The sequence below is a fragment of the Homarus americanus genome, unplaced genomic scaffold (assembly GCF_018991925.1).
Source record: "Homarus americanus isolate GMGI-L3 unplaced genomic scaffold, GMGI_Hamer_2.0 scaffold53233, whole genome shotgun sequence".
In the NCBI taxonomy this organism is placed as follows: Eukaryota; Metazoa; Arthropoda; class Malacostraca; order Decapoda; family Nephropidae; genus Homarus; species Homarus americanus.
Window position 1 is genome coordinate 349,299 of NW_024751660.1, and position 21,863 is coordinate 371,161.

Below are 21,863 nucleotides of genomic sequence, written 5' to 3' on the forward strand. Positions count from 1 at the left end.
TAACTTTATTGTATGATTTTTATACATTATTTCTATGTATTATTTCCTTGTATTAACTGTGAATATGTTGTGTATTTCTTTCTATTTTATTAGTGTATGTTGTAATTTCTGCTCTCTCTCTCTCTCTCTCTCTCTCTCTCTCTCTCTCTCTCTCTCTCTCTCTCTCTCTCTCTCTCTCTCTCTCTCTCTCTGTAAGGAATAATTTAACCATTATAATTATCACCCATGGATAACTCTATATGACCAGAATGCCTGATTGAATGTTAATTAGGTGAGCATGGCCAGGTGTGGAATCAATGCAACAGGTGAGAATTGATAACCTTATGCCCCGGGTTAGGATGCTGCTGGCAGAACCTCCACGCGGGGTTAAATCGCGAAAAAAAATTCAACATTATAAAAAAAAAAAAGCTGGAAACTAGGCTGACGTTCTGGTACGTCACCCGGGGCCTAAGGTGGTGTTAGTGAGAGGTGTCTTGCTGTCAAATTCATCTTTACTTGACACCAATTTAATACTTATCACATTCTCTCTTTCTCCCTCATTCTTAATCATCTCTTGTTATCTTTCCTAAATATATATTATTTTTTGTCACATTCTTCCTTCCTTTCTTTCATCCTTCCTTGTTTCTTTCCTTCCTTCCCATCCATCATTTATTTGACTTCCTTCTTTCATAACGCACTCTCCTTCCATCCTTCCTTCCTTTCTGCCTTCCTTCCTTCCTTCCTTCCTTCCTTCCTTCCTTCCTTCCTTCCTTCCTAACAGTTTGGGCCCCTCAGTTCTCCTTTGGTTATACTTGATAAGGAAAAACTTTGAGCTTCTTAAGAGTGGACCAAGTTTTTCCACCTTCTGAAACTCCTTTAACAAGACATGAGTGGGAGAATACCGTGTTAGTTCATGACAGTGTGGGGAGAGGGGGTGTGGGTATGTTTGTGTGGGTGAGGAGTGGGTGTGGGTATGTGTGTGTGTGGGTGAGGAGTGGGTGTGGGTATGTGTGTGTGGGTGTGGGGGAGAGCAGAAGGGTGTGTGTGTGTGTGTGTGTGTGTATTCCTCCACTATACAGCTAAATCACTTACAGACCAGCTTCTAATCTCCGTCAAAGCTTAATGGATCTCTAATGAAACTTTATCCCGAAGTTAGCCATTATAAAGGAAGACACCCAGGGATAATTTCAAGTGAAGTTTGGTCAGAGAGGGTGGCGAGGGTCGGCTTTGTACCACTGCTTTTGTTCGGCAATGCAACCCTGAGTTAAGTTGGATAAGGCATCAGTAATTCCAGTTTCTGTTGGAGGTGTGCCAGAAATTCAACCTTCTCACCGGACAAGATATTTAGTTATATATTTGTCTATCTTTCTATTTATCTCACTTTGTTTCTTTTCAGTTCTCTCTCTTTCTTTCTCTGTCTCTCTCTCTCTCTCAGAAATCATTACAGTTTATAAAGAAAACGACACAGGCGATTACTGTCCTTCCTCCTCTCTTCCTTCCCCTCTTTTTCTCTCCTCTGCCCCCCCCCCACCCTCTCCGTTTTACTCAGTTTCTCTCTCTCTCTCTCTTTCAATCCTCCCCTATTCTCTCTCTCTTTCTCTCTCTCAGACAACAGGATAATGTTCTCCCCTCCTCACTTTTCCCTTCTCTCGGGATTTATTTACCTTGCTCTCTCTCTTTCCTTCCTCTGCTATGTACACACACTCTCCTGAGGACAACGGGCGGTCGTTTCAGGCAACCAACTTTATATCTAATTTCTCACAATCCTTTGGTTTTTCTTCACATATATTCCTTATTTTTCTATTTGTTCTTTATTCCAGTGTCTTATCTACGGTTTTGTTTACTCTTGTCGTGGCTTGAATATGGTGTTTGATCCTCCGGTGATGTATAATGAAGGTGTTTCAGAGCTGTTCCAAAATCAATTCTTTTTCGTCTGTAAACGATAACTCAGCGTCCCCGGACCGACATCGGGTCCACAGATGTAAACAAAAGATGTTTTCGTTCCTGCAGGATTATTAGCGCCAGGAGAGCATAATCTCTGGTTTATTTACCTCAGGCGTTTACACCCACAGGAAGCCCACGACCGTCAGTAGTGTGGTACAAGGCCACACAACTTCTGGACAGCTACATGGAGTCCCAGGCTTCAGGAAACACCACGGAAGAAGCCCATTCAGTAGAGGGTTTCACTACGCTCGAGCCGGGGCCTAAGGAGCAAGAGGAGGAGCCAATCACAGCTTACCAAGGTGAACCTTTCAATACGCTCACTCTAGGGCCCCTGAGCCGAGGCGACTTGCAGCTGTTGTTGACATGTGAAGCTTTCAATAACAACATTACCTCAGCTGCCTCCGTCAGCGTCTCTGTCGATATGAACCGTAAGTAACTCTAGCGTAAAGTGTCTCGCGCCTTTACACTTTATTAACGGTTAAAAATATGATACAGAGCCGTTCCTTATAGCCAAAGTATTTCATGCACGAGTGAAAAATACTTGTGATAACTGTTGTGTCACTCCATACTCAATATAAATCTTGTTTTCATATCAGTCCACTCATTCGGGTCCCCTCACGGAGTCAGTTGGCCTTCCAGTTACCTGTTTAATACTACCACTTCATCTGTTTATTACTTACCCCCCCCCCTTTCCCCCCCTCCCAACCTTCTTAGTGTCCCCCCTTAGTGTGGAGATCCGCCCCCCTGAAGAGGACCCCCTGACAGCTGGAGTGGAGTACAGGGTGGCGTGTGTGGTGGTGGGCGCCCGACCCTCACCTGCTCTCACCTGGTGGATTAATCAGCACCAGCTTCTTCAGGCCGAGGTCACGGTCAGTACCATCCAGGGTCAGTACCATGAGGGACAGTACCAGACACGGTCAGTACCATCCAGGGTTAGTACCATGAGGGACAGTACCAACCACGGTTAGTACCATCCAGGGTTTGTACCATGACTGACAATGCCAGCCAGGGAAAGTACCAGCTATGATCAGTACCTCTCTCTCTTTATATATACAATAGTATCACCTGAACAATCTGTACCCCAGCTTATTTCACCTAAAGATTAACCAGCTTAACGATAACCTAACCTACCCCAGCTTATTTCACCTAAAGATTAACCAGCTTAACGATAACCTAACCTAACTAACCCAGCTTATTTCACCTAAAGATTAACCAGCTTAACGATAACCTAACCTACCCCAGCTTATTTCACCTAAAGATTAACCAGCTTAACGATAACCTAACCTAACCCCCCATTTAGCGTTAGGGTGGTTAATCCTTAGGTGAAATGCACACACACACACGCACACACATTAAACATGTAGCAAATGTTTCTTATTGCCGATAAACTCTGTCCTTAATGTTTGTTTAGCATAAAAATCTTACATTCCCAGCCAGGAAGTTAATCTGTGTACGTTGCATGGTAAACATTGGTGTTTTTTTACCCGGGCTGCGACATGGATTTGGGGTAAGTAAATGTTGGCTGAACAGGATGTTGAAGTGCTGGACTGATGACGAGGCTGCAGGGAAATGTAAACTGAGAAAAGTAAAAGGAAACTGAGAGAAGTAATGTAAACTGAGAGAAGTAATGTAAACTGAGAGAAGTAATGTAACCTCAGATGTAAGTGGAAATGCAACAGAAAACGGAAACGGAGTAGAGAACGTAAACTCTCTGAAGGTTGAAGGAGTAACTTCATTATTTCTCTGTTAAACCCCTAAGATTATAATGTTTCGAAATTTTGTCCATGAAAAGCTTCCATGTGTGTGTGTGTTATGGATTCCACGATTAACTTGCTTATTGTTAATCTCTTTATACGGCTGTGACTCTAAAGTTCTCATATTGAAATTGAGTTTGGTTAGGTTAGGTTTGGTTAAGTGAAGTGTAAGTTAAGTTAGGTTTGGTTAAGTGAAGTGTAAGTTAAGTTAGGTTTGGTTAAGGTAAGTTACACTAGATTAGAGTAGGTTTAATTAAAGGTAGTTCAGGTTATGTGAGTGTTAGTTTCAGTAAGGTTAGGTTAAGCTAAGTGAGGATATGTTAGGTTAGGTTAGGTTAGGTTAATACTGTATTAGATTAGGTTACGTTATAGTTGGGTTAGGTTAAGTGAGGAGATATTAGTCTTAGCTTAGGTTATATTACGATTAATTATGTTTCGGTTAAGTTAGGTTATGTTAAAAATAGATTAGCCAAAGGAAGGCTATAGGTAGAAGGATAAATCGTGGCGAAATTCACCTCCGGGACTATTATAGGGTATTGGCGAGTAGGGTTAAAACCGAGATAAGGAAAGCAAAGAGGAATAACGAGGTAAGGATAGCAAGGGAGACGAAGACAAACCCCAAAAGATTCTACCAAATGTATCAAACTAAAACACGAGAAAAGATTGGGCCAATACGGTCAGACACCGGCGAGCTCACTGATAACGACAGAGAAATGAGCAATAATTTGAATAAATATTTGTCAACAGTTTTCACCACCGAAAATTTAAACATGATACCCGAGGCACCGACTCTATTCAGAGATAGTGAAGAAAACAAATTAAGCGAGATAGTAGTGACTAGTAACGATGTTAGTAAGCAAATAGACAAACTAAAGCCTAATAAGTAACCTGGTCCCGATGAGATATTTGCCAGAGTATTAAAGGAATGTAAGGAAGAGCTTAGTATGCCCTTAGCAAAGTTGTTTAACATGTCCTTAAAAACGGGTGTAGTACCAGAATCCTGGAGGATAGCGAATGTAATACCGATTTTCAAGAAGGGGGATAGATCACTATCCTCTAACTACCGCCCAATCAGTCTAAGATCAATAGTAGGCAAATTACTGGAAGCAATCATTTCAAACTCTATTCGAAATCACCTGGAGAAGCACCAATTGATCAATGATTCCCAGCATGGCTTCACAAGCGGACGTTCTTGTCTAACTAATCTATTAACATTCTTTTCATCAGTTTTCGAATCGGTGCATGAGGGGCACAATTATGATGTGGTATATCTCGACTTTAGCAAAGCCTTCGACAGAGTCCCCCATGAAAGACTAATTCGAAAGGTAGAAGCTCATGGAATCAAAGGTAACATCCTTAAATGGATTAGGGCGTGGTTACAGGACAGGAAACAGCTAGTGAGCATTAACGGCACTAAGTCCCATTGAAGCAACGTCACAAGTGGGGTTCCCCAAGGCTCAGTACTTGGACCATTATTATTTATTATATACATAAACGACATAGATATCGGCATAGACAGCAACATAAGTAAATTTGCTGATGACACTAAAATAGGACGTGTTATTAAATCTGACGAGGACTCAGCAAAACTACAGGAAGATCTAAAAATTTTTGAATGGTCTGAAAAATGGCAGATGAAATTCAACGTGGACAAATGTAAAGTACTCAGTATAGGAGATGTAAACAGGGAAACCAGATACCAGATGAACAACGATGCCATAGAGAAATCCGACTGCGAGAGAGATTTAGGAGTAATGATAAGTGGGAACCTTAAGCCAAGTAGGGGTCTCTCTCTCCTGCGTTACACAAGGTATCCCAAGTATCACAGAGTTACGTGACCCCTTTAAGCCAATGTCACCTTGTGTTCAGGACTTAATCACATGACCTAACCTAACCTAATCTACTCTGACTTACTTCCCATCCAGGTAATTTTGGGGGATTTTTCTTCAGGTGAAATAAGCTGGGATGTCTAATCTTCAGGTAAAATAAGCTGAAGTATCTAATCTTCTGGTAAAATAAACTGAGGTGTCTAATCTTCAGGTAAAATAAGCTGGGGTGTCTAATCTTCAGGTAAAATAAGCTGGGGTGTCTAATCTTCAGGTAAAATAAGCTGGGGTGTCTAATCTTCAGGTAAAATAAGCTGGGGTGTCTATCAGGTGCGCTATTAAGTTACACCAACAGAGGTTCCGAAGAATTGCCGTATGACTAAAGCTCCGCCCACTTGTCTTTGTACCTGGCTCAGGCACGCTAATTGGCCGCCAGGTGAGTGGAGCACCCACCCACACTCTTGCATTTACTCACATATTTGTTCTTATTTATTTAGTTTGTTTAAGAAGTTCAAGGTTAGCATTACTGTGTGTGTGTGTGTGTGTGTGTGTGTGTGTGTGTGTGACAGAGCACCCACATATAATTGGTCCATTAGTTAAACATAGGCGTAGCAATCGATAGGTAAGTCATCAGCGTGGGGCGTGTTAGGGTGTGCTGGGATGTGTTAGGGTGTGCTTGGGTGTGTTAGGGTGTGCTGGGGTGTGTTAGGGTGTACTTGGGTGTGTTAGGGTGTGCTGGGGTGTGTTAGGGTGTGCTTGGGTGTGTTAGGGTGTGCTTGGGTGTGTGAGGGTGTGCTGGGATGTGTTAGGGTGTGCTTGGGTGTGTTAGGGTGTGCTGGGATGTGTTAGGGTGTGCTTGGGTGTGTTTGGGTGTGCTTGGGTGTGTTAGGGTGTGCTGGGATGTGTTAGGGTGTGCTTGGGTGTGTTAGGGTGTGCTTGGGTGTGTTAGGGTCTGCTGGGGTGTGTTAGGGTGTGCTGGGGTGTGTTAGGGTGTGTGGGAGATGTGTATATTGGGTAACAATGTTATGTGCTGCCCTATAGTATAAGCGGAAATGAGATTAGGCTAGGTTAAGTTATGTTAGTGTTTGGTTAGGTGCCTTCATTTTTTATTCTTCCTCTTCCCCATTTCTCTTCTTCTCTCCTCTGTCTTCTCTTTTTATTACTCGTCTCTCTTCTGAAGGTTCCAAGTGTTCCCTGAAGAAGGCAGTGATGGGTAGGGAAACACCGGGTAACACTGAAGTCCATTTATTAACTGATAGGAGAAATACAAGTGGTGACTAGCGTATGCCATGCACGGCCCAGAGAGTCAGACTGAGACTGCCTTGCCATATGGCAGCGTCGGGGCAATGTTGCCACATAACACGTGCAGTGTTGCCACGTAATTACATATATAAATGCTACTCGGCACAGTAGCTTATTTACAAGGTTGCTACTCGGCACAGTAGCTTATATACATAACCTACATCTCCCTCCCCCCCTCACGCTCATAGTCTTTGTCTTGAGCGGACTTCTTAGTCCTAAGTCGCTCCGAGCGTCGAGGTGCACTGTGGGGCGGATCCTCGTGAGGTGTAGGGGACTCGTCCTCGGTCAGGGGGCCAGCAGCTGGGGGTGGGACTGGCCGGAGGAAGCGGCGGTTCCTCCACCAGACACGGCCGCTCGGCATCCTGACCTTGTAGTCCCGCGACCGGCCGACGCCCATCACTATGCCCACCTTGTTCTTGTCATCGTCGGGTCCTGGACGCGGACAAGGGCACCAATCTCCAGCCTTGGCGCCCTGGGCACGTGTAGCGGCGCGGCGGTCGCAGCTCTCGGCTCTGGTCTGCCACTCCTTCGCAAAGGCCTTGACGTGTGCAAGAACGCAAAAGCGGAGAGGGTGACCATACAGGATCTGGGCAGGGGAGCGTCCTGTGTGGGTGAGAGTGGACGCGGGTTCTGGGCAGCTCTGTGAGGCAGCGCCAGGTGCGTCGCTCGTTGATTCACGCACCCTGCTGGCGGTGTACCGAGCAGCTGGGATCTGCTCGGAAAAGTCTCTGGCACCACGCCTAACTCCTTGCAGTGCTCCCACGACAACAAGGGTGTAGCGAGAGTAGGCTGCACGTCGATCCATCCGTGACACGACCTGTCGCCGTAGGTGATCTCCGCTTGAAAGGAGCCCACAGCGTCCAGCATCTGGGAACCGTCCGCATTGTAGTACTGCAGCTGCGGCGGTGGTCCCAGGCCGCGTTTGGTGAGGCCCAGCTTCTGGAGGTGCTTCAGGCCTATCACAGTAGTATCAGCGCCGGTGTCCGGTATCACCTCGATGTGACCCGACACATCACCATGTGTGACGGCGACGCGGATGGTAGGGGAAGGGGTAGCCCTGGGGCGTGTGGTCGATTCCACCCTCCTGATGTGACTCAGCTGCTGCTTGGGACTGCGTGGGCCATCTGAAGGGGGCTGCGTGCAAACCACCCCGAGGGAAGTGCGCTGCTTTCCTCCTCGTCTCTGGCTTTTGGGCTTGGGTTGGATGCAGCACTTGTTGTAGTGTCCATAACGACCGCAGGCCTGACACTTGTGGCCTCGTGCAGGGCACCTGTCTGTGTTAGACCAGTTGCCCTTACGGTCACATCCACGACACAGTACGTCGGCGGCCGGGCATGTCTTGGGGCCATGCTGCTTTCCACAGCTGCCACAGGAAGCACTAGGCGGAGGCGTGGAAGAACGTGCGGCAGCTTTCACGTTGTTGGCCGCCTTCTTACCCTTCTTGTACTGTGAGACATTCAGTCACTACCACCTGGAGTGTGGAGGAAGCGTCCAGGGAAATGAGTCGCTGCACCAACTCTTCTTGCCTGACACCTGTCAAAATCCCGTGCTTGATCCAGGCTTCCTCACATTCCCGGCTGTGCGCCTTGCAGACGTCGATCTCCTCCGACAAACTCTTCAAACGTACAAAAAAGTCGTCAAAGGATTCATTCTCCGCCAGCTTGCAGCTGGTGAAGGTGCGGCCACGCAAAGACTCGTTATTCCGACCTTTAACATGCTCCTGTAAAAGGTCGAGCACATCCGTCACTGAAGACGTAGAATTGGGAGGCACTTGCAACGTGTGCTCCAAAACTCTCTGGGTCTCCAGCGACAAATACATCTGCAGTTGGATGAGCTGTTTGTTTGGAGGCATGCTATCAAGGTCCACCATCGTGGAGTAATCTGTCCACCGCCGCCTCCACTCACGAAAAAGCTGAAACGTGATGTCTGGTGAGAGGGCGGGTGGGGAGTGAACAGATACCTTGGGAGCTGCTGGAGTAGCAAGAGTGCCTGGAGGACGCTGGTGTGGTGGAGGAGGGAGGGTATTGGCGCCTTGGTGCGCGAAACCTGCGAGTGAGGGAGGGTGGGTTAGTGCCAGGGTCGCCAATAGTGCATCAAAACGCGCCTTTTCCTCCTCTCTTCGTGTCTCCTCCCTCTGAAGTTCCATGTCTCTGCGTCTCCCGTCCCTGTCGTCCATCCACCTCAGAATTGTGGCAATGTCCGTCGCTGCAGGTGGAGGATGAGAGTCTGCGCCCGGTGGAGGGGATGGTGGTGGGGAGTCGTGTCTCCCATCTTGACGTTGTCCCTTCTTACCGCCCATCTTAGTATGCTTGAACTGCGCTGTTTAGTATATAAAGTGGCGCCTCATCAGCTCGAATCACATATATATGACATAAACAGCGCAGAAATAACGCATAGAGTCCACTGTTCTGTCCATGAGTGCGTGTGTGTGTGTGTGTGTGTGTGTGTGTGTGTGTGTGTGTGTGTGTGTGTGTCTCAGAGAGCTGATCGTGGTGGCCGCCGCGGAGGCAAGAACGTCAGTGTCTCCCCGATGTCACACGAGAAGGGTGTACGCCTGTGTGCTCCGTGGGTACCACAAAAAAGAGGCCAATGTTCAACTCTCAGCTCTAGACACACTAATACACTGACACTAACACTGCCACCGTCACTAAAACGCACTGTGACGGCGCAACACTGCATGTCGCGGCGAAACACAACGCAACACAACACAACACACTAAGAGTCGACACGCACATCGCCGGCAGTCGCACAACGCCGGCTAACTGTCCATTGTTCACACACTTGTAAGTCCACAGATCCTACTCACTGCCCCATGAAGGTTCCAGGTGTTCCCTGAAGAAGGCAGTGATGGGTAGGGAAACACCGGGTAACACCGAAGTCCATTTATTAACGGATAGGAGAAATACAAGTGGTGACTAGCGTGTGCCATGCACGGCCCACAGAGTCAGACTGAGACTGCCTTGCCATATGGCAGCCTCGGGGCAATGTTGCCACATAACACGTGCAGTGTTGCCACGTAATTACATATATATATGCTACTCGGCACGGTAGCTTATTTACAAGGTTGCTACTCGGCACAGTAGCATAGATACATAACCTACATCTTCTTCTCCTTCCCTACCCCCTACTCTCCTCTTCTTATCCAATCCTATCCCCCTCTCTTTCTGCTCCTCTTTTCCACTTCTTCTTGCTCCCCTTCCTCCTCCTCTCCTCATCCTTATCTCTCACCCTCCTCGTTACCTCCCTTTCTCTCCTCTTCTCCCCCCATCCCCACCCTCTCCTCTCCTCTCCCACCTCCTCATTTACCCCCACCTAATATTCCTCTCTCCTCTCATTCCTATCATAAACATCAACATTCTAATTACTCCCATTCGCCAAACTCCTCCACTATCTTCCCATCCTCTTATCTTACGCCTCTTGCCTCCAGTTAAGCCAGTCCGTCTGTAACAGTCCACCACTCATAACTGCTGCATGTCCTAATTGCGGCAGTGTCTCTTCCTTAACTATCCCCAACTACCATGGCGTGCCTGTGAGATGGATAAGGATGTTGGTTTTTGTAATTGTTTTCATGAGGTGGAGGAGAGGGGTAGTGGGGAGGGGGGGTGTGTTACTGTGGTGTTTTCATGGGGTGGTGGGATGTGGCGGGGGTACTTGTGTTAAGTGTGGTGGTTTAGTGGTTACGATACTGGACTGATGGATGTGAGGTCCCCAGTTCGATGAGTAGTATGGTGGAGAGAATTTGTTCGTGTGATTCTCTTTTTTTTTCTTCAATTCTTCTTGTTCTTCTTCTTGTCGTTGTTGTTGTTATTTCTCTTCAAATTCTCCATCTTCCTCTTCCTCCTCCTCCTCCTCCTCTTCCTCTTTGTTCCCCTCCTCCTCCTCCTTCTCCTTCTCTTCCTTCCCCCTCTCCTTTATATCATCTATTAACACCTTCCTTGTCTCTCTCTTCCAGACCTCAGCAGATGGCAACGTAACCACCAGTACAGTGTTACTCAACCCACGACCTGAGGACCATGGTTCGATTCTCCGCTGTGTGGTCGGCCTGCCAGCCATCCTTGAGGACTCCTATAACCTTACTGTAAACTGTATGTATCCTAACCTAACCAAACCTAACCTCCCCTCCCCCCCCAGATAGCGTTAGAGTGTTTAATCATCGGGTAAAAATAAGCTGGGGTATCTAATCTTCATGTGATGTGTCTATATATCACTTCCTATAGTTTATATCGTCTTTACAATATATAGCCACATGGAATAGTATATAATTATAGACACATATTACAATTATCAACCATCCTTGAGTCAATCTTTAATTAATTTTTGATAACTGATAATTTATGTCTTAAGCTTCTCCCACTCATTCACACCACCCGTAAGCTATTCTTAAACCCTATTTATGATGCTAAGAATAATATCATACCACTAAATAACGCGCGACAGCCAGTGTGTGATTGGTCTGAGCGCTTCATGTTTAAAGTTGATCAGGGTTTGTGTATAAATTGACAAAAGATCACATTAACCAATCAAAACTAACCTACTCATTCTAGGGGAGATTTGGTTAGGTTAGATAGTCAAGCGCTCCACCAATTGTACTCTGGCTGACGGGCGCTCTCTGGCCTGATGTCAAGCAGTTCCCAGTAACAACTCGAGTGAATGAGATTGAAACTTGAAGCCGGATTATGTATTTGTTATTTACTGTATAATTGGTATAATTTTTGTAGCATCGCTTAGCCACTAACCCCTACACCTTCGCCACTAACCCCTACACCTTTGCCACTAACCCCTACACCTTCGCCACTAACCCCTACACCTTTGCCACTAACCCCTACACCTTTGCCACTAACCCCTACACCTTCGCCACTAACCCCTACACCTTCGCCACTAACCCCTACACCTTTGCCACTAACCCCTACACCTTTTCGCCCTAACCCCTTTTCACCTTCGCCACTAACCTACACCTTTGCACCTACTAACCTCCCACACCTTTGCCACTAGCACTACACCTTCTAACCCCTACACCTTTGCTAACACACCTTTGCCCTACCCTACAGCCACTAACCCCTACACCTTTGCCACTAACCCCACACCTTCCACTAACCCTACACCTTTGCCACTAACCCCTACACCTTTGCCCACTAACCCCTACACCTTTGCCACTGCCACTAACCCTACCTTTGCCACTAACCCTACACCTTTGCCACCACACTTCGCCACTAACCCCTACACCTTTGCCACTAACCCCTTTCGCCACTAACCCCTTTGCCACTAACCCCTACACCTTCGCCACTAACCCCTACACCTTGCCACTAACCCCTACACCTTCGCCACTAACCCCTACACCTTTGCCACTAACCCCTACACCTTCGCCACTAACCCCTACACCTTTGCCACTAACCCCTACACCTTTGCCACTAATGGCTCAGTGTTTCTCAAATTTTTTCACGTCATTCCCCCCATGAGGAACACTCAACATGGCCCCCCTTCAGTTCTCTCCCAAGCCCCTCACAAATAATGATCAAAATAAACTGTTTTGGTTCTCTTCCTTTATTTTAATGTTTTCAATCATCAAACAGAATGCATATTTTGTTACAGTTCAATGGGATGGATGACATTGTTTCCTTTCAGTCAGTCGACTGATTCGAGGTTGAGTCACTGATAAAGCACATTTCATGTCTGGGTCCACATGTAACCGGTTTCGGCTTTTATTCTCTATTTGAAGAAGGTGGAGAAACCAGATTCACATAAATAAGTAGTAGAAAATGGCAAGAGGACTCGAAGTGCAATTTCACTAACTTTTGGATACGACTGATACATTGAGCACCAGAATACAGTCAGAGATTTTTCTTCATAGAGGTCTCTGGCAGCAGATTCGTTCCTGAGATCGAGGAATTCGTCCTGAACATAGTCGGGAATGGCAGCAATAACAAGAGTGCCAAAGAAAGGATTCCTCACCAATTTCCCTTCTTCCTCTTCGAATTCTGGGAAGTACCTTTTGAGCTCACTTTCCAAGGCTTTCAAGTGTTGAATTATTTCATTTTTTGAGTGATGGGTCAAGTAGATGATCCTCTTCAATCTCGTCAAGAACAGTTGAGAAATGCTCAACATGGCAACATTTCCTGCACTGACTTTCCTTTGCCAGTTCTGGAGTTTGTCAAGAAATGCACGAATACAATCCATGAGGTGAAACACATTTCTTTCCTTGCCTTGTAGCTTGAGCTTCAGCCTGTTTAGCTGCTCAAATATGTCTGCCAGGTACGCAAGACGTGGCTCCCACGACACCTCGTTGAAGTGACTTACTAGATCATCCTTCCCTTTCATTTCCAGGAACAACTTAAGTTGTCCCCGAAGTTCGAACACAACATTACCCTTGGAAAGCCAGTGCTCTTTGGAGTAAAAGAGGAGGGTTTCATGCTCTGAATCCATGCCTCTACAGAGGTTCTGGAAAAGGCGAGAGTTCAAATCTCCTACTTCCACAAAGTTGACTCATTTTACCACTGCCTCCAGGATCTTGCAAAGGGCACCAGGGAGGGTTTTCGACGCCAGTGCAAAACGATGGATCATACAATGAACCCCTTTGGCATTCGGAACTACTTCCTTGACGTGCTTCTGTAACGCCAATTTCGATCCCAGCATCGCCGGAGCCCCATCAGTACAGACTCCACAAAAATTTTCCCAGGTGATCCCGTTAGCTGTGAAGAAAGAAGTTAACTTTTCCATCACATTTAAGGCAATTGTGGTAGTTTCAAGCTGTGCACAAGAACTCACATCCGTTGACTCATTCAGTTGGAGACGATTTCATCTTCTGTATCACTTGTTCCATGATATAATATGACGTTTCACTAATTCTCCGTTTCACCGTGTCGTCTGACAAGGAAATCTGCTGAATCTTACGTTCACTTGCCTCTCCAAGAACCCGCTTGACCATCTTTAAAGCAAACGACTTAATTAAAGTTTCACGAATCGTGTGGCCCTTCTTCTTCTTTGCTATTTCATTGGAAATCTCATATAATGCCTCAACTACACTAAGTTCTGTTTACCACTCTCATCCAGTCTCTGTTTTCCCAAACTCCGTTTATGGCGCTTGAAGAAATCGGGGTCTCTCTCCGCATACTGGGGATGGATTGTCGTCAGATGATGCTTCAGCTTACTAGGCCTCGTGGAATCGTTCCCCAGCACTTTGAACCACAACACACACTGAGGTTTCTCGTGTGCCATCAGCGAGGATTGATGTAAATCCGTAGTTAATGTATTCATCATTGTACTTCCGCTTCTTAGCAACACTGGCAGCCATCGCAACTCTAAGAAAATTATAAATAAACAATGTCAAACAGACAGAAACAGATGTGTGATAAAGACTAAAAATTATAATAATAAAAAACAAAAATGAGACAAAAATCGGAATGGCAAACACACAAACATGCATAAAGTCCATACATACAGTATGTAAACGTACATAAAATGCCTATACGACCACACGTAAAACATACACATACAGTCCACTCACAGTACACTCACATATTTTCCTCATGATATCTTGAGCCAGACTGAGAACATTCGGTCTGATCACCGTTTGTAAAGCGATGACACAAGGTCATGTACAGAACATGTGAGATCAGTGTCCAGCGCCCGTCACCCTGCTGACAGGAATTAGAATCGTGCAATCTGAGCGACTCCGTTGGAAATGAAAAACACGCTGCTGCACCATACTGTGTAAATATCAAAACTGTACCGTACGGGTATTATGATTGAAAAACAAATTCTCCCCTAACAAGGCAAAGTAACAAAAAAAAAGTTGAATCAGAGTTTCCAATTTTTCTCCAAACATATACTACTTACACTTGCCCGCCATGGCCCCCTTAAAATCTTGCCATGGCTAACCCCTACACTTTCGTCACTAACCCCCACACCTTCACCAGACATACCGAAGGCGACGTGCAGCTTCGGGTCATCACTGAACTCTGGGAACATCAAGGAGGGAGATGACGTGTACTTTGAGTGTACTATTGAGGCCAACCCCAGAGTCACACATGTTTCCTGGCGACATAATGTGAGTCACCCTCCAACTAATCCCGTAACTTAACCTACCTAAATCTAACGAAATTTAACCTACTCTGAACCTAATTCTTTTAAAACTACCTAATCTAATTTAACGTAAAACTAACCGAATTTGACATAAGATACCCTTTATTTAACTTAATTTAACCTAGCTCACTCTTAACATGACTCAGGTTAACCCAGACTAACTTAATGGATGTAATTGGAAATCAGAGTTCAGTTTCATTTCACAGTTAAGGATTAACTTTATTTTCGGACTCTGTGTTTTTATGTGTTCTGCAATGTTATACTGCTCCCTTAACACTGTTCTCCATCGTTCTCCCATGTTGTATTCCTCCCAACACTGCTGTTCTCCCATATTCTCGGCTACGGCAGGATGCGGAGCTGGTGCACAATGTATCAGCTGGGATCATCATCAGTAATCAGAGCTTGGTGCTGCAGAAGGTCTACAGGGCCCAGGCGGGGAGGTACTCTTGCCACGCCCATAACCTAGTTGGTGATGGCGCCTCTAACTCTCTGAGACTCGACGTTAAGTGTAAGTAACTGATAGATGGGGGGGGGCGGGTGTTAAGTGTGTGTGTGAATGTTTGATGAGTGCATGTAGGTGTGTTTGGATAAGTAAGGGCGTGTTGAGTATATGTGTGTGTGTGTGTGTGTGTTGGGGAGAGCAACTACGTGTAAGTGTATGTAAACAAGTGTGTATGACTAAGTGAGTGTGTTTTGAGGGTGTGGCTGGGAGTGTTTAGACTGTGGTTGAGTAAGCTGAGTCAACACCGTGTATTCGTTCTCATGAAATTATTCCTCGTTCTCCAAACACCTATTTTCACTTCAATATTTGCTCTCATGTCAACAGAAATATACCCGTTTAAAGTTGGTATATTCCTTTAGAGTATATATAGTGATCCCGTTGCGAAGATCCGTATATAAACGTCACTTATGAATCTTTATCAACAGAAATTTCCACGTAAATTCACTATTGTTTTCCCCCGTAAACAGAAGTGCCCACGTAAATATATTTGTTCACCTGTAGCAAACAGTCTTAGCTCCTCCCCTGCAAGCAAACGTTCCTCTGTAAACACAACATTAGTATCGTTCAGACAGACATTCCCACGTACTGTTTCCATGGATTAAACATGACCTTTGACCTCTCTTGTCCTCGACACCTCAGACGCCCCCGTGTGCTCACTTGGTCAGGTCACTACCTACGCTGTGGGTCGCTATGAGGACGCTGAGGTGACCTGTTCCGTGGATGCCAACCCCGTGCAGGAGTCCTTCCAGTGGACGTTCAACAACACGGCGGACACCATCGACGTGCCTCAGGGTCGCTTCACCTCCACCAAGAGCCACAGCGTCATCACCTACACTCCCATGACCTCCCTCGACTACGGGACGCTCCTCTGCTGGGCTACCAACGCCATCGGTAGCCAGAGGGACCCCTGCGTCTTCCATATTGTTCCTGCAGGTGAGGTCCTCATACACAGGTCTAGGTAACCCTGTCTATACCTGTACTACCGTCTCCCTGTATAATGATCTACCTTCACCTGCTTATTATTTTACCTGTCTACACCTGAACTACCGTCTACCTGTCTAATGACCTACCTTCACCTGTCCATCTTACTCTTTTACCTATCTACACCTGTACTACCGTCTCTAATAATCCAACCACACCAAACATTCATCAGTCCTAAGGTACACTAGACACCCCAAAGCGGACGGTGAGGAGTTTTATGTGGTGTGTTACCTTGAGGAAATTTCATTATGTCTCCCCTTAAGATTGTGAAGTAGAAAATGTGACGCCAGGTGCAGTTATATTTACCCTTGTTGTAAAAATTATACTTTGTTGGGGGTTGTTGGTGAATGTTGGAGGTGGAATGAGAATGTTGGAGGTGGAATGATTTAATGTTAGTTGCAATCCTAATGATTAAGATGACATTGGTAAGAACTGGAACCTATTAGAGCATGAACCTATTAGAACTGGGACCTATTAGAACTGGAACCTATTAGAACTGGGGCCTATTAAACTGGGGTCTATTAGAACTGGAACCTATTAGAACTGGAACCTATTAGAACTGGTTCCTATTAGAACTGGGACCTATTAGAACTGGGACCTATTAGAACTGGAACCTATTAGAACTGGGGCCTATTAGAACTGGGGCCTATTAGAACTGGGGTCTATTAGAACTGGAACCTATTAGAATTGGGGCCTATTAGAACCGGAACCTATTAGAACTGGAACCTATTAGAACCGGGGGACCTATTAGAACTGGGGCCCTACCTATTAGAACTGGGAACCCTATTAGAACTGGAACCTATTAGAACTGGGGCCTATTAGAACTGGGGCCTATTAGAACTGGGACCTATTAGAACTGGAACCTATTAGAACTGGGGCCTATTAGAACTGGGACCTATTAGAACTAGAGCTTATTATTAGAACTGGGTCCTATTAAGACAAAGGGCTTATTAGGACGTCTCTACCAGGTAAACTCCCCAGTAACCTCCCCCTCCCCCAGGTAAGCCAGACTCCCCCAGCAACTGCACGGTGGGCCTAGGTACGTCCACCTCCGTCAAGCTAAAGTGTGTGGCCGGGGGAAGCGGAGGACTACCGCAGCATTTCCACCTCCAAGCCAGCCTCCACCAGGGTCAGCACACCTTCAACTTCACCTCCCACGCCCTCCCAGTGTTCCAGGTGAGTGTATGAGCCTCCCACGCCTTCAACCTCACCTCCCATCATTGTAGAGAAACACAGCAATATAAACATGACATGTGAGCTATTAATAAAAGTAGGTATTGTTTTGTTGTAATGTATCTACGGTATTGTCGCTAACCTAACCTAACCCAATCCACCAGGTAGCGTTAGGGTGTTTAATGATCAGGTGAACTAAATAGGGGGTCTAATCTAAAGGTGATCCAAGTATATATCTATATAACCGGGTTGTTTATATTCCTCTGATAAAAAAACAAAAACACATTTACAGAGTTTTTGAGTTTATGGGAATAAATTTATAGGAGGGATTTTATATCGTAGTTAAACAAATTAATGGAAGTTGTGGTAAATGATGAAGATAATACTAGTGTGTTCTGTGATACTCCCTCCCTTAGTACTAAACTCCCTCCCCTAACTCCCTTCTTTAACTCCCTTCCTTAACTCCCTCCCTTAACTCCCTTCCTTATGTAATGAGTCAAAAACTCACATAAAAGATATACATATAGGTAGAATATTTATAGTAGTAGGAATGTAAAGAGAGGAAGTTTGGTAGGTGGCCGGTTAGTTATTTACACTTATATCATCTTATACGTATTAGGAGACAACTTCTCAAACACCGCTTCAATACAACTATTTATTATTTCACTCAATGACACAGACACATTAATCGAACATTGTATTTACGTTACTAGACACTGACTCTCGGACACAAACATGAAATGAATACACTTCTCACCGTAAGTAACTCACCCTATGGATAGCTCTGGGAAAGATTCATGTGACCTGAGGGAGGCCCAGCAGGTGCTTCTGGACTGTCTCCTATGGGAGACTCTGCTTAGCTGGTGACGCGGGGGGCCGGGAGGGAAGTCTCCCTCCTGACCTGAGGGAGGTCAGGCGTGACTCTGTCCTCTGTCGATAGTGACGTGACAGTGGAGTCTGGAGCAATGGGCGAGTGAATACCGAGAATGAGATAATGAGCCCGAATGAGACGAATGAAACCCGTGGATGGGACTACAGGCCCTTTATATGGAGGAGAACCAGCCGGCGAATGGCCTCTACACAAGGTGTGGTTGTAGGTCACCCGGCTAACTCAAGCAATTAGTGAACGAGGTCAGGTCCCTTGGGTCCTGACCCAGGTTGTGTCAACTTGGTATGTGTGTTACCACGTGGGCATCTACAGTACTCACTGCTATATGTGTTGTATTTCTCTGGTTGTAAGCTGTGGTCTGATAAACAATCATTACACTAAACTCCCTCCCTTAACTCACTCCCATAACTCCCTTCCTTAACTCCCTCCTTTAACTCCCTTCCTTAACGCCCTCCCTTAACTCCCTCCCTTAACTCCCTCCCTTAGCTCCCTTTAACTCCCTTCCTTAACGCCCTCCCTTAACTCCCTCCCTTAACTCCCTCCCTTAGCTCCCTTCCTTAACTCCCTTCCTTAACTCTCTTCCTTAACACCCTCCTTTACCTCCCTTCCTTAACTCCCTCCCTTAGCTCCCTTCCTTAACTCCCTTCCTTAACTCCCTTCCTTAACTCCCTTCCTTAACTCTCTTCCTTAACACCCTCCTTTACCTCCCTTCCTTAACTCCCTCCCTTACCTCCCTCCCTTAACTCCCTCCCTTAACTCCCTTCCTTAACTCCCTTCCTTAACTCCCTCCCTTAACTCCCTTCCTTAACTCTCTTCCTTAACTCCCTCCTTTAACTCCGTCCTTTAACTCCCTCCCTTAACTCCCTTCCTTAACTCCCTTCCTTAACTCTCTCCTCTACCTCCCTCCCTTAACTCAACAGACCCTAGAAGACGATGGTCCAGTGAATCATGTTCTGAACACGTTGTAAACACGTTGTAACGAGATCCTTAATATAACCTTGTTTTAAAACTTGGCTCTCCCTCTCTTTCTTACGTCCGGGTTACATTCTCGTGGTTTCCTAAGTGAGGTATTTTCCTCTCCACTCCAGCACAAGGGAAGAGTATCTAGTTAAGGTAAAGTCTTGGGGGGATTCTGACACCATATTTTCTCTCAGTTTTAGAGTCGTATCTTAAGTAGTGAGGTATTTTGTTATGGTCGTATTTTTTTTTTATTTGTTTTAATATTTTGATTCTTAAAGTTTCATATATTTAGTGAAACGCATCAGACTGGCTTCCTAACCTAACCTAACCTACCCTAACCTAACCTACCCTACCCTAACCTAACCTAACCTACCCTACCCTAACTTTACCTGACCTGACTTGACCTAACCTAACCCATCCAACTAACTTTTGAGAATCCTTGACTAATAATCTTAGATAATTACCTCGACAGTAACTATTAATGAGGAACATAATTAACTATACTTCCATGAAAGGTGGGGGGTGAGGAAGGTGAGGGGAGGTGAAGTGGATTGGATGAGGGCGGGATGGGAGGGAGAAAGGAGAGGGGGGTCTTCTCTTCTCTTACTCATTTCCTTCTGTTTATCACGTTTCTTCCCAAGCATCATTCATCACACACTTGTTGCCTCCCCTCGGCTCTCCTCCCTTCGGCTCTCCTCCCTTCGGCTCCTCTCTCCTCCCCTTCTCTCCCCTCCTCTCCTCTCCTTTTTGTTCTGCTATAAGAATATAAGAACATAAGAAAACAAGGAGACTGCAATAGGCCGGTTGGCCTGTGAATGACAGCTCCTGTCGAGAGTTACTACCACTCTCTATTATCCATGAATCTATCTAGCCTCCTTTTAAAACTTTCCAGCGTTCCAGCACTTACTACAAAGTTGCTAAGCTTGTTCCACTCGTCCACCACCCTATTTGTGAACCAGTTCCTTCCTATCTCCCTCCTAAACCTAAACTCATTCAACTTAAATCCGTTGCTACGAGTCCTATCCTGCTCGGATATTATAAGAACTTTATCTATATCGCCTTTATTGATTCCTTTCACCCACTCAAATACTTCTATCATATCTCCCCGCACTCTTCGTCTTTCTAGGGAATGCAAGTTTAGTTTCTTTAACCTATGTTGATGTGGAAGGCTTCTAAGTCCCGGAATCATGTTCGTCATTCTTCGCTGCACTGACTCCAGTGAATTGATATCCATTCTATAATAAGGGCACCAGAACTGAACCGCATAATCGAGGTGCGGCCTAACTAGCGCAAGATATAGTTGCAATAAGACCTCTGCACTCTTATTACTTACACTTCTAGATATAAAACCTAATACTCTGTTTGCCTTATTTCAAACATTAACGCACTGTTTTCTAGGCCGTAGGTCCGGGCTTACAAGTACCCCTAAGTCTCTTTCACAAGTCGACTTCTCTAGGTTGATGTTGTTAAGGCTGTATACATTGACGGTATTTGTTTTTCTAATATTCAGTACGCTGCAGTTGCTGGTGTTAAATTTCATTTGCCATTTTTCTGACCACTCCTGCAGTTTATTTAAATCCTCCTGTAGTGCATTTGCATCTTGCCCTGAATTAATCTGCCGCCATATTTTGGTGTCATCCGCAAACTTGCTTATGTCACTGCTGATCCCAGTATCTAGATTGTTTATGTAGATTATGAACAAGAGTGGGCCCAGTACTGACCCCTGGGGAACCCCACTGGTTACACAACCCCTCTCAGATTTAACACCATCTACGCCTATCCTCTGTGTTCTATCGGTGAGCCATGATTTTATCCAATTTAAAACTTTCCCCTCGATTCCATGAGCCTTAACTGTTCTCAGAAGCCTCTGATGCGGTACTCTGTCAAACGCTTTGCTAAAGTCTAAGTAAATAACATCGTAATTTTCGTCATTATCTACTACCTCGAATACTTTCCTAAAAAACGTCAACAGATTTGTTAGACAAGATTTTCCTTTTGTAAACCCATGTTGAGAGCCGTAGATTAATTTGCTTTTCTCTAAATGCGATCGGATGCTAATTGCTATAATTAATTCAAGAAATTTTCCCACTACTGACGTCAAACTAATCGGCCAGTAATTTGACGCTGATGCTCTGTCTCCTTTTTTGAATATGGGTACTACATTTGCCTGTTTCCACAAGTCTGGCACAACTCCCGTGTCTAATGATTTTGTAAATAAATTTACGAGGGGTCCGCTAATCTGTTCCTTACACTCTTTCAAAACTCGAGGGAAAATTTCATCCGGCCCTGGGGATTTTGTCATCTTTAATTTATTTATCTTCTTAAGAACATCCTCTTTTCTGATATTCTTTAATTTCTCTTCTTCATTTCCCCTAAATATCAGTTTCCACCTCTGGAATTTCCTTGTGAATTTCTTCTGTGAAAACTGATAAAAAGTAACTGTTTAATGCTTTGCTTATTTCCTCACTATCATC

General features: G+C 45.3%; 1 protein-coding gene across 1 annotated transcript; it reads left to right on the forward strand.

The window, feature by feature from the left end:
* The first annotated feature begins 277 nt into the window (after nt 1-277).
* Nucleotides 278-17,612, forward strand: LOC121854711 (nephrin-like). The gene is made up of 8 exons (XM_042349448.1): nt 278-305; nt 2,052-2,351; nt 2,638-2,792; nt 10,758-10,890; nt 14,719-14,849; nt 15,233-15,392; nt 16,026-16,319; nt 17,368-17,612. The coding sequence occupies exons 1-8, from the start codon at nt 278-280 to the stop codon at nt 17,553-17,555; spliced, it is 1,389 nt and encodes a 462-aa protein (XP_042205382.1). The 3' UTR covers nt 17,556-17,612.
* Nucleotides 17,613-21,863: the final 4,251 nt, after the last annotated feature.